Source organism: Mauremys reevesii, linkage group 9 (genome assembly GCF_016161935.1).
Source record: "Mauremys reevesii isolate NIE-2019 linkage group 9, ASM1616193v1, whole genome shotgun sequence".
Taxonomy (NCBI): Eukaryota; Metazoa; Chordata; order Testudines; family Geoemydidae; genus Mauremys; species Mauremys reevesii.
The window spans coordinates 54,888,201-54,900,977 of NC_052631.1; the positions used below are offsets into that span (position 1 = coordinate 54,888,201).

Sequence of the window (12,777 nt, forward strand, 5' to 3'; positions counted from 1 at the left end):
GACCCTGTTACTGCAAAGTCCTGCTCTCTGGCCACACTCTCCCACCCAGTCACTTACTGCAGGATCCCAGCGCTGCCACCAGTTGTCACGGAGTGTGGGGGACAGGGCCTTCACCCCGTGCTGATTCACCAGGACTCTCAGCCATCCAGTAAAGCAGAAGGTTTATTTAGGCGACAGGAACACAGTCCAACACCGGTCTTGCAGGCACAGATAACCAGATTCCCGGTTAGGCCCCATCTGGGGGCCTCACAGCCCCCCGATCAGAGCTCCGGGTCTGCTCCTCTCTCTTCTCCAGCCCACTTTCGTCTCCCAGTCCTCTCCGGCCCCTCCTCTCTCCTCCGCCTCCTTCCTTTGTCTCCCCTGGCCAGAGGTGTCACCTCCCCTCCCCCAGGCCAGGCTCAACTCACCCTTTGAATTCCTGCATCTCACCTAAACCTCTGGCTCTCCCCTCCCCCGCACAGACAGTCTGTGCTTCCTACTTCTTCACAAAGCCTCTATAAGGAACCTGTTCTCTGCAGTCAAAGTTTGTGTGTGACTTAGTAGCCGCTGTCATTAGCAATTCGCTAGATACGCATTGTGCAGTACCTGGTTGTATGGAGTGCAGTGGGCTGCATTCAATGAAACCGAGCCTCCCAGCACCATCTTATTTGACTCTTTTTCAACCATGTTTCACAATCTGATAATCTGTAAGTGGACTAGCACAGATCCTAGGTGTTTGAGAAGCCCCCAGTAGCCTTTTATCTTGATTTAAGAAGTAGTTTAGTTCTTGCCTCTTAATAATTGCATTGCAAAGAGTTCTTAGGACAGGGTTTCTCAAACAGGGGTCGCCGCTTCTGTAGAGAAAGCCCCTGGCGGGCTGGGCCAGTGTGTTTACCTGCCCCGTCCGCAGGTCCGGCCGATTGCGGCTCCCACTGGCTGCGGATCGCTGCTCCGGGCCAATGGGAACTGCTGGAAGCGGCGCAGGCCGAGGGATGTACTGGCCGCTGCTTCCAGCAACTCCCATTGGCCCAGAGCAGCGATCCGCGGCCAGTGGGAGCCGCGATCGGCCAGACCTGCGGATGGGGCAGGCAAACACACTGGCCCGGCCCACCAAGGACTTTCCCTACGGAAGCGGCGACCCCTGTTTGAGAAGCCCTGTCTTAGGATAAGAATAGGATAGAACATAATACTCAAAATATTATAATGCTGTTACATAAATCAATGCTCTCACCTGGAATGCTGTATTTAGCTCATCTCCAAAAAGCTATAGCAGAAATTGCAGGGACCAGAGACAGGTGACTAAACTGATTACGGCTATGCTGCCACAGACTTCCTGTGTGACCTTGGGCCAAGTCACTCAGGCCTGGTCTGCACTTAAAAATTGGGTCAGCAGAACTATGGTGCTCAGGGGTGTGAAAAATTCATACTCCTGAGTGCTATAGCTCTGCCAACCTAGCCCCCAGTATAAGCACAGCTAAATCAATGGAAAAATTCTTCCGTCGACCTAGCTACCGCTGCTGTGGGAGGTGGATTAACTACAGCAACAGAAAAGCTCCTTCTATCACTGTAGGAAACCTCCCCAGAAGTAGAGCCCATAGTGTAGACATAGCCTTAGTCTTCCTGTGCCTCAGTTCCCTCACTATAAAATGTGGATAATAGTTACTCTAAATTAGCTGTTACCACTCAAGAAAGAGATCATGGAATCATTGTGAATAGTTTCTAAAAACATCCACAGAATGTGCAGCAACAGTCAAAAAAGCGAACAGACTCATCTTGAAGAAAGGGATAGATAGTAAGACAGAAAATATCATATTGCCTTTCTATAAATCCATGGTATGCCTACATCTTGAATACTGTGTGCAGATATGGTCACCCCATCTCAAAAAAGATATATTGGAATTGGGAAAGGTTCAGAAACAAAAATGATTAGGGGTAGGGAACAGCTTCCGTATGAGGAGAGATTAATAAAATTATGACTTTTCAGCTTGGAAAAGAGATGACTAAGGGAGGATATGATAGAAGTCTATAAAATCATGACTGGTGTGGAGAAAGTAAATCAGTGTTATTTACTCCTCATAACACAAGAACTAGTGGTCAACAAATGAAATTAATAGGCAGCAGGTTTAAAACAAACAAAAGGAAGTATTTCTTCACACAGTGCACAGTCAACCTGTGGAACTCTTTGCCAGCGGATGTTGTGAAGGCCAAGACTATAACAAGGTTCAAAAAAGAACTAGATAAATTCATGGAGGATAGGTCCATCAATGGCTGTTATCCAGGATGGGCAGCGATGGTGTCCCTAACCTCTGTTTGCCAGAAGCTGGGAATGGGAGACAGGGAATGGATCATTTGATGATTATCTGTTCTGTCCATTCCTTCTGGGGCACCTGGCAGTGGCCACTGTCGGAAGACAGGATACTGGGTTGATGGACCTTTGGTCTGACCCAGTATGGCCGTTCTTATGATATGGAGAGACTTCTGTTTGAGAAGAGAGTGAGAAGGCTAGGACTGTTTAGAGGAGATGAATAAGGAGGGGTATAAGATAGACGTATATGAAATAATGAATGCTATGTAGAAGATAAATCAACATTTTCTGTTTATTCCTTTTTATTTTACAAGAACAAGGAGGCATAAAATTGGGTCACAACTTTAAAACTGATAAACTTTTACATAATGAATAATTAACTTGTGGAACTCATTGTCACAAAATATCTTTTAGGCCAAGAATTTAGTAGGATTCAAAAGAGGAGTACACCTCTAGCCCTTTAGATGAATACAGGGGGGGGAGGGATGGCTCAGTGGTTTGAGCATTGGCCTGCTAAACCCAGGGTTGTGAGTTCAATCCTTGAGGGGGCCACTTAGGGATCTGGGGCAAAAATTGGTCCTGCTAGTGAAGGCAGGGGGCTGGACTTGATGACCTTTCAAGGTCCCTTCCAGTTCTAGGAGATTGGTATATCTCCAATTATTACCTTTATTACAGAGAACATCCAGAATTATGTTACAAAGGATACATATGTCACTGAGTTCCCGGATGATGCTTTGGAACTGCTCCCCACAAAGCCAGTCAGGACTTTGGGGAGTCTCCTCTCCCTTGGAGCAGACTGTCTTCAGGACAAGAAGCTCACACGGCTTCACCTTCCTGGGTCTGACCTTGGAGCATTCAGCATATGCCCCTCCATGCGCTTCCCACAGTGAGTCCGCCCAGGCGGGGTCCTGGGGAAGCCACAGGGTCCTGCACCCCCACTTCGCAGTCAGACATGACTCTTAGCCAACCAGTAAAACAGAGGTTTATTAGATGACAGGAACATGGTCTAAAACAGAGCTTGTAGGTACAGAGAACGGGCCCCTCAGCCGGGTCCATTCTGGGGCCCTGCGAGCCAGACAACCCCATCTGCCCTCACTTCCCGTCCCCAGCCAGCTCCAAATTGAAACCCCCTCCAGCCCCTCCTTCTCTGCTGAGTTCCTTTCCCGTGCCTGACCTCTTTGTTCTCCCACACCTTTAGCATCCCCTTGCAGGGGCGAAGGGCCCGGGCCATTTGTTGCCAGGAGACAGAGTGTCGGCGAGAAACTGAAGCACCCACACAGTATTCAGAGGAAACATTAAGAACAGTCCCACTTCGTCACAACATAATATAAAGGATAGAAACCCTCATTCTTCAGAGCATAAGCCAGCCCCCAACTGACAGTGTTGGGAAGAAAAACTTTCCCTAGGGGTATTCCATTCTGAGGTTTCTTACCTCTTCCTCTGAAGCTTCTAGTACTAGCCAGTGTCAGAGACAGGATTCTGGTGTAAATGGACGACTGCTCTGATCCAGTGTGGCAATTCCTATCTCTAAGCTCAACTAAGATAATATAAACTACCTGCTTATATTTAGGGTTGCCACCCAACCTTATTTTTCCATGAGAAGGTCTCAATTTGAATAGGTCTATGATTCTCTGAGGTCTTTCCCATGGAAAAATCCCACATTTTAACATAGGTGGAAAAAATATCACTAAAGTCATGTCAAGGTTGGATGTTTTTTGTTTGTCCCTGCAGGATTACGTAGTAGAAGTGAAGCCGTTCAAAATTTGTAACTTCATGCAGGGTTTCCAACAATACTATAAACCACAAAGTCAAAGCTTAAATAGCTAGTAGTACATGTCACTAAAACCCTTTAACAGGCTTGTGATTGGTACCTTTTGGTGCATATTTTTATACTCTTTGTGTGTCAATATAATATAATGCCTTTAAACTGCTAGACAAATTTTTTAGGTTTACATAATTTGTCTTAATATATTTTTAATAAATTCACCTTTGTTGGAACTCCTACAAATGAGCTTCTTATAAAATTGGTCCTTTGAAAGATGCTTTGCCCTAATTTAGTAAGCACCCTGACTGATTTTTCTGAAATACATGTGCTGTATATTGGAGGACAAGAATCAAACCTTTTTAATAGGAGTTCTGAAAATTGCCAGATCTAATATTTTTTCCAAGATAGAAAGCAATATGTAGATAATCAAACAAATTCTAAGTGATTATAAATTGTTTAATGCGTAAAGTTTACATTGGTAAAGTTTTAACTGCTGTCCATAAATCTTAAAGAAGAGTTTATTTTAATCTTAGCATTCTGTTGGCATGTACCACCTACTCACGCCTCTCTCTTCTTGTTTATATAGTATTAAAAAAACCCTAATAAAACTGCAGCCAACTGTCGAGTTGGGCAGTTTATATTTTGTATGCGTGCTGAGGGTAGATTGATACACAAAGCTAAATTGAGAGTGCTTTTCATTTCCTGAGAATCACATAAAGGAGACCGCATAATTTATCAGTTAAATAATAATACTATTGGAACAGAGAACGTGAATGAGGTAATATATTTAATTGTACACCTGCTGGGGGTGGAAGAGACAAGTTTTTGAGCTACCAAGAGTTCTTCAGGTCTGTGTGGCCATGAATGACAGCTTGGGAAATAAGCAGTTAAGGCTGAAACATTGCTTTGTTTTGTCTGAACTCTGAGTTGGGAAGGGCACAGCAGTTTTATCAGTTTGCATCTCAGTCAGAATGTGGTATATTTCCAGTGAAAATGTACAGCCAAACTTGCATGTTTCTTTTCTAAACATATGGCCTATGAGGGTGTATGTAAGGTGACTAGGCAGACTCACTTTGGAGGTTGATTATGCTAATTATTTTATGCCCCGGTTCCAGTACAGCAAGCCAGCTGGCTGACCTCCCCTGTTCCCTGGCACTCTGCCACCTCACTAAAACTGCTGGCGCCAAAATGAACCTTACGCCCATCTGCAACTAGCCTCCCGCACGGAGTCCCCCTATTGAATTGTCATATATTCTGACATGTATTGGAGTCTGGGGTTCCTCATAGCCCAGAATGTGCCAGTGTGAAAGTCTGGGATCTGAAGTGTTGAAGATTTTACTGTATGTCAGAGCATGTAGTAAATCTTTTGATAGGTGCCAGAGTCCTAGAAAAAGGCAGCTGGCACCAAAATTCATCTCCTGAGGGAGAGTAAAGATCGGGGGGAAGAAATAAAGATCTAAAGCATGGGGGAAATGCTGCTGAAAAGTAGTGGAGGGTCAGGAGAGAAGGAGAATGTTATGAACAGCCTGCTCTGATTGGAGACAATTACTGCCAAATCCTCTTGTCCTGCTTGAAGGCTTCTCTTAACTACCAAATCCTTCCACACCTTGCCCCCTTTGACTATATTTAGAGCAGTCCAGGTTTTCTGTTTTGAAGGTTGGGTCATGCTAATTGTGCAACTGTTGTGTATCAGGTCGGTTACTTTTGTAAGCGCCTGTTTTAAATTAAACTACAACTCCCAGCAGACACTGGGATAACATTCTCACCTAATCATGAGATCATTTCCTATATTACCATCTTATCAACCAAGTCCAAAACATTTCCTGGTGAACAAGGAAAGATTAGGGAGCTAAGGTGAGCAGTCTAAAAATAACCCTGGAGAATATGACCAACAGTGCAGCAACCACAGGTATGGTTAAATGCAGCTAAAATACTGTATTTATTAGTCAAAGAGTTAAAATTCTATCATTCAAAGGTTTTTGCTTCACTGGAATCCCTTTTGAATCTAGTGTTTTCTTTTGTGAAGGCTGTGTTATTAAAAACAAAAACAGGGAAAAATTGATTCACATCTGAAGCTACCTGAATTATTTGAAAAATCAGTATAACATTTAGACTTCCTCCAAGTTAGATTTGTTTTAGAAGTCTTACTAAACCTAATATACATACATTAGCGTTCATAATTCTTGTACTTGAATGAAAACAGTTTTGGGTGAATTGGATGGCTTTTGAGATTGGTAATACTAATAGGATATAAATGTGGGGCTTTTATTTTTGTGCACTAGTTGAATCTGACACCTTTTCGGTGGGTTGTGTGAAGGGAGCAGGTGTTCCCAATCCAGAACTGGGTTAGCATTACAAAGCCAGTCAGTAAAATCCATGCCTTTATTGATGGTGTCAGAGGCCAAGAGTTGAATGATCCTGGAGGCTGAATATTCTCATCCCTTTAAATGGTTGCTCCAAATCAGGGCAGTAGCACATTGGTGGGGCAGTGGCGGGATGTTGCCCTGCTGATTCCTCTGCAATACCTGTTCTATGGACAAAGGGAGGGTCTTAGTCTCTGAGGTTGTCTGGCATAAACCTGTCATCAGCACTAAATTAATTTAAAATTTAATTTAATTTAAAAAAACAGAATGCAGGGCTCCAGATTGATGCTAGAATGAGCTGAAAATTAATCTATCTCTGATCCGATAGTCTCAGGACGTAGCAAAATCGGACATCACTTTTTGTGATCTTGCTTCTTTAATGTAGGAATGTGTGTTAGGAGTTGGATGGGAGGGATATCAGACAATTATATCCAATGTGAAACCTCCCCTTCCTTTCACTAGACTGTATCTCCTCTAGCTCAACCAGAAGCTATGAGCTTGATGCAGGAATTGCTGGGTGAAATTTGATAGCCTGTGTTATGCAGCAGGACAGACTAGATGATCAAAATGGACTCTTCTTGCCTTAACGTGTATGAAACTAGGGAAAGATTTGAAAATCTCTCACACTGTGTGCTGGTGTTGAGACACCCTAATAGCTATGGGGGGCAGTTCAGCAAATGTTTAGGAGGGGGGATTTGTTCAGTGAATTTGTTCAGTTCAAGACTATAACAGGGTTTAAAAAATAATTAGATAAATTCATGGAGGATAAATCCATCAATGGCTATTAGCCAGTCTGGGCAGGGATGGTGTCTCTGTTTGCCAGAGACTGGGAGACAGGGCATGGATCCCTTGATGATTATCTGTTCTGTTCATTCCCTCCGGAGGACCTGGAATTGGCCACTGTCAGAAGACAGGATACTGGGCTAGATGGACCTTTGGCCTGATCCAGTATGGCCATTCTTATGTTCTCTACCTGAAAAGGGTATAGTGAGGATAAATACATTAAAGATTGTGAGGTGCTCAGATATACAGTGATGGGAACCATATAAGTACCCAAGGGCTTGTCTAAGCAGGGAAATTTACCAAAACTTCTATCATGAAATAACCTATTTCACAATAACAAGTCTGGAATAACTCCCCGAGTGGACACTATGTTTTGGAATAAAAGTGATTTTTATTTCTGAGCAATTACTTCACTTTGGAAGCACACTAATTAATCTGGAATAAAGCATCCGCATGGGGAGCTATTCTGCAATAGTTACTTTGGTCAATTTCCCTGTGTAGACCAGCCCCAAGATAAATAGAACAAGTGGATGTGACAAACATTAAGAGGGATGGGAGAAGGAGGACAAGGGTGTCAGTGATAAGAATGTGTTAACATAGGTTAATTTTGTGCACAGGTTGATGGTTTTGAATCTTTTAAAGATTTAAAATACACACACACACACACACACACACACACACACGCACACACAGTATCACCAGTTTTCTTCAGATGAATAATCCTGTCCTCCTTCCCCTAGTTAAACTGTCTAGGTTTTTATGTTGCATCTATCACCATAGTATTTGATTGGAATTTCTATTCACAGATGTGGCCCTCAGGCCAAAAAGTTTTCCCACCCCTGCTTTAGGATGTTGGGGAGTTCCAAAATATGTAATTTTAACATTTTTTCTATATTCTGTGCTGCCAGAGAAATAGTACTTGCAGGCTGCAGACGTCAGAAAGTCTTCTTGCAGAATTTTGATATGGTATGTTATAGCACATGCTTACCCTGGTTATGTAATCTTCATTCAGAACAAAATACACATTTTGTGAATGTTTAAAAATGGGGATGGAGTTTGATAGTTCTGTAAAACAACATTGCAGAGGCAGGAAAGGAGAATGACTAGTCACAGAGTAGTGGAAACCAGTCAGAAGGATAGGGATTGTATCTCTGCCTCAGTATGAGTCTGGAAGCTTGGGGACTGCACTGGCTCCTATAGCAAAACGAAAGGAGTCACTCACTATTAAGCTTGTTTTTGGTGTAGGTGGGAATTTGACATCAAGGCCTGTCTTTGAATGGGAAAGATCAGATGACAGTTTTTCTGTGAATTTTGAGTGGTGAGGTGATAAAGCACCTTGTTTGTTTAATTTGGGAGGGGAAATGGGAACCAGGAGATCTTGGCATAGCCTGTCTTTCAATAGGGAGTGGATTTGGTGATTGGGTTAGGAGTGTTGCGGACCTCATGGCTCCTCAAAGTGGGAAGGAGCAGAAATTGTATATCTGGTGAACAGCCAGGCTAGGAATACTGGAGTTGATCAATGGAGATACATGCATGGGGGGGAGGAGGGTGTAGGGGATGCTGCGACAGTGTGTAGGGAAGGGAAGAAGCAGTAGCAGTGTGCATGGAAAGAGAGTTAATAACACTGGGAGAAGATGAAAATATGCAAGGGGGGAAGTATACCTACAGTGGGGGAGCAGTATGGAGGAGGTCAATAATAGCTAAACTAACATCACAGTGAATTCCCTTGTCATTTCAACAGAGGAGGATATCTTCAAATTTAAGTTGTGTTCTGTGGTCAGTCTGCAGCGCGCATGCATGCATGCACCTTTAATTTTTCAGTGGACATGGTTTTCACAGATTCCAAGTTCAGAAGGGACCATTGTGTTACTCTAGTCCAGGGGTCGGCAACCTTTCAGAAGTGCTGTGCCGAGTCTTCATTTATTCGCTCTAATTTAATACATTTTAACATTTTTAGAAGGTCTCTTTCTGTAAGTCTATAATATATAACTAAACTATTGTTGTATGTAAAGTAAATAAGGTTTTTAAAATGTTTAAGAAGCTTCATTTAAAATTAAATTAAAATGCAGAAACCCCGGACTGGTGGCCAGGATCCGGGCAGCGTGAGTGCCACTGAAAATCAGCTTGAGTGCTGCCTTCGGCACACATGCCATAGGTTGCCTACCCCCGCTCTAGTCTGACCTGTATAATGCAAGCAATACAGCTTCCCAAAATAATTCCTAGAGCACATCTTTTAGAAGAAACATCCAGTCTTAATTTAAAAATTGCCAGTGATGGAGAATCCATCATGACCCTTAGTAAGTTGTTCCACTGGTTAATTACCCTGACTAGTTGGGGTGAGTGGGGCTAGAAGACTGAGCATTTTATCTTCTCCTGGCTTTTTCTGGCCTATTTCACCACCACTATGCATGTCATGTTAAGTAATTGGGAGAAGACAGTGAGTTTATAGGTTTTATTATGTCTTTACTGCATCACATGATCACACACTCTATGGATTATACTACAGATGGATTTCATCCCAGTGTTTCATGTCTGATGTCCAGAATGTTAGCAGTTCTCTTCTATACAACAAAGTCCTTAAACTAAAATTCACATTCCCCAGTACTGAGAGGCATCTTTAGATAATGCAGCTAGTAGAATGTTTGTTTGCAAGAGTCCTGCTTGAAGCTTAGCTCCATAATAAGGAAAATATTTGTCACCTCTTTAGAGTGATTCCTCTAAACAAGGATTTCATTGATAACACTGATATTTAAACCAAAACAACCCAGCATCCCAGAGATACATTTCCCTTTTCTTTGCAAACACCACTTTATGTTCTACCACAAGAGTCATCTAGCTCTGCTAACCCTAACCGTGATCCCACAGGCAGTTAGCCTCCCTCTTAAAGTACTCCACCCTTCACTTACTATACAAAGTATAGTACAGATCAGCTGGTGAGAAAACCAGCATAAGCCAGTTCAGACATATATAATAATTCACGTTCCAGGGAAATACTTTATTTCAGCTCCATTAAACTCCCAGGCTTTTTAAATCAGTTTTGTCACCAAATAATGCAAGCTGTTAGCAAGGGTGAAGAATTTACCAATATCTCTTCAGCTGAAGAGTGAAGTCTGCTAGCCATTCCTCTGCAATGTAAAAGAATAAAGCACTTGTACTTAATTCTAAGGTGTTCTCAATCAACCTTCTATCTTAATCATTTGTTTAAAAACTTACTGCATCTTTCTTGCTCCTCTCCTACCCTCTTTTCCATCCTGGCTTCACTCCACTTTCCTTTCCTTCCTGTCATAGATCATGGTTTATCCCTTTTTCCTTTGTTTTCATTGTCAGTTAGCTTATTTTCTCTCTTTCCTCCACCGTTTTATATCATTTCCCTATATTGTGTTCTCCGCTGCTGCCTCTATTTTCTGCTGCTTCTTTTTTCTCCCATTTCTTCCCCCTCCTCTCAATTTCTCAATTTCTGTCTTTTAAAATCATACATCTCTTTTCTAATTCATTCCATCAGCCTCTGTCTCTCTTACTCCCTTACACACCAGCCCAACTCATTTACCTCCATCCACTCACACACAAGGCTTACATCAGGGAACTAAATCTGCTTGCCAGAAGACTGATGCAAAAGATTTGAGGGCATCATCGCCCAGAGGCAACATCAAGGTGTGAAATAAACCTGTGCTCCAGCTGCTGGGAAAGGTTTGTGTGCTGAAATTCTTAATGATGCTGTCCCTGGACTTTACTCAGGGGCTTTGTCTTTCAAATCCTCTGTGGGGTAGTAGATGCCTGATAAACTTGAATCCCCAAACTCCTCTGACTACTCAGGAGAAAGAGCATTCTTTTGCTTCTCCCTCCACCTCCCACCCTAGAATCTGCCGACTGCTTCAAAGATGGATGAAATATCTGCTCCTCCTCTCTCCCTTCTAGCTACAACAAGCGGGTGGGGGAGGGGTGTTGTTTTTGTTCATCTGCTGCTCTGTCTTTCCTCGGCCTCTAGCTTTTGAGAGGAGGATGGGTCTCCACTGCTCTTTCCCTGCTATAGCCTCTGTTTTGGAGTCTTCAGGCCCCATTAGTGACTCCTCTGTCTGCCTTTGCAGCCACTTCTAGTTTTCCCAAGCAGCACAATGCATGAATGATTCTTGTCAGTTTCACTGCTGTCCACAAGGTTCTGAATTGTAGCAGTTATTACTCTGCAATTTGGTGCTTTCCCAAGGTACAGCAACAACAATTAAAGCTGTCTTTCTGCAGACTTAGGAAGACGTGACTGCATAAATTTTTTCTTGGTTTACATCTGGAAAGTTATTTTCACAAACTTAAGGGCTAGAAACCCAATTGAAAAAATAAATATATTCTGCAGAAGTTGATGACGCTTGCCCAGAAAATCTATGTACTCTCCCCAGGCATGTAAATGTTTAAAGAAATAGTAATTAGGAACAATAAAATTACTCCTTGCACCTTGTGCCTGACTCCTCCCTGAAGCCATTTCTTCCATCCATCAGGTACAGTCTGCCTCTTGATCTAGAAATGCTGGGGAGGGGAGTCAGAGAAAGTTTAAACTTATTCTGTTGCAAACCCCTCTGCATAGTAGTGAAGCTGAAGTGTATTCCAGGTTAATGTTCTTCGGTTTCAGAAAATAGGTATCTCTTTTCACACAGTCAAAAACTGAAATTCACTGCCTGCTTTGATCTTTTTCACAGAAGAGAGGACTTTGAATTGCTGCAATATCACTTGCTCCACTAGTGGGGAGCAAAAGCTTATGCTGCAGAGGCAATGGTTCCCAAAGCTTCCCTGTTCACTTAAACCTGGGTCTTTTCCTGTTACAAAGTGCAAAGAGAGCACTCAACAGGGAGGAGGGATCGGAGCGCAGTATACACTTTCAGCAAGCAGGAGGCAAATATCTTTTTGGCAGGATATCAGCACTCTTTTGACTCACTAATTTGTGCACTCAGAGAGAAGGTGGAAAGAAAAGATCTTTCTTAGGGTATGTCTACACTACCAGAGTAGTTCGATTCTACTTAAATCGAACTTGTGGAACCGACCTTACAAAGTGGAACGTGTGTATCCACACTAAGGACAGTAATTCGACTTTGTGAGTCCACACTAACGGGGCAAGCGTCGACATTGGAAGCGGTGCACTGTGGGCAGCTATCTCACAGTTCCCGCAGTCCCCGCTGCCCATTGGAATTCTGGGTAGAGCCCCCAATGTCTGCTGGGGGAAAAAATGTTTCGAGGGTGGTTTTGGGTAACTGTCGTCATTCAACCGTCACTCCCGCTGGCGGGCAATCAGTTCACGCACTTTTCTGGTGAGTGACAGTGCGGACGCCACAGCACTGCGAGCATGGAGCCCGCTGTGATCATCGCTGCAGTTATGGCCGTTGTGAACTCCTCGCACCTTATCGTCCACCTTTTTCACAGTCAGATGCTGAGAAATCGGGCGAGGAGGCTACGGCAGAGCGGTGAGGACATGAAGTCTCAGAGTGGCACAGACCTCTCACAAAGCAAGGGACCCCGCGCTGTGGACATCATGGTGGCAATGGGTCATGTTCATGCTGTGGAACGGCGATTCTGGGCCCGGGAAACAAGCACGGACTGGT

General features: G+C 43.4%; 1 protein-coding gene across 3 annotated transcripts in view; it reads left to right on the forward strand.

Moving 5' to 3' along the window:
• Positions 1–12,777, forward strand: part of THAP4 (THAP domain containing 4) — an 80,732-nt gene that overhangs the window by 11,996 nt on the left and 55,959 nt on the right. Inside the window, exon 1 of one of the 3 annotated variants that reach the window (XM_039487577.1) lies at positions 5,811–5,958. The exons of the other annotated variants lie outside the window; for them this stretch is intronic. Coding sequence (XP_039343511.1) covers positions 5,934–5,958 — 25 coding nt within the window. The 5' untranslated portion in view covers positions 5,811–5,933. Of the gene's footprint in view, positions 1–5,810; positions 5,959–12,777 lie in introns of those variants that run through there. 3 annotated transcript variants of the gene reach the window in all.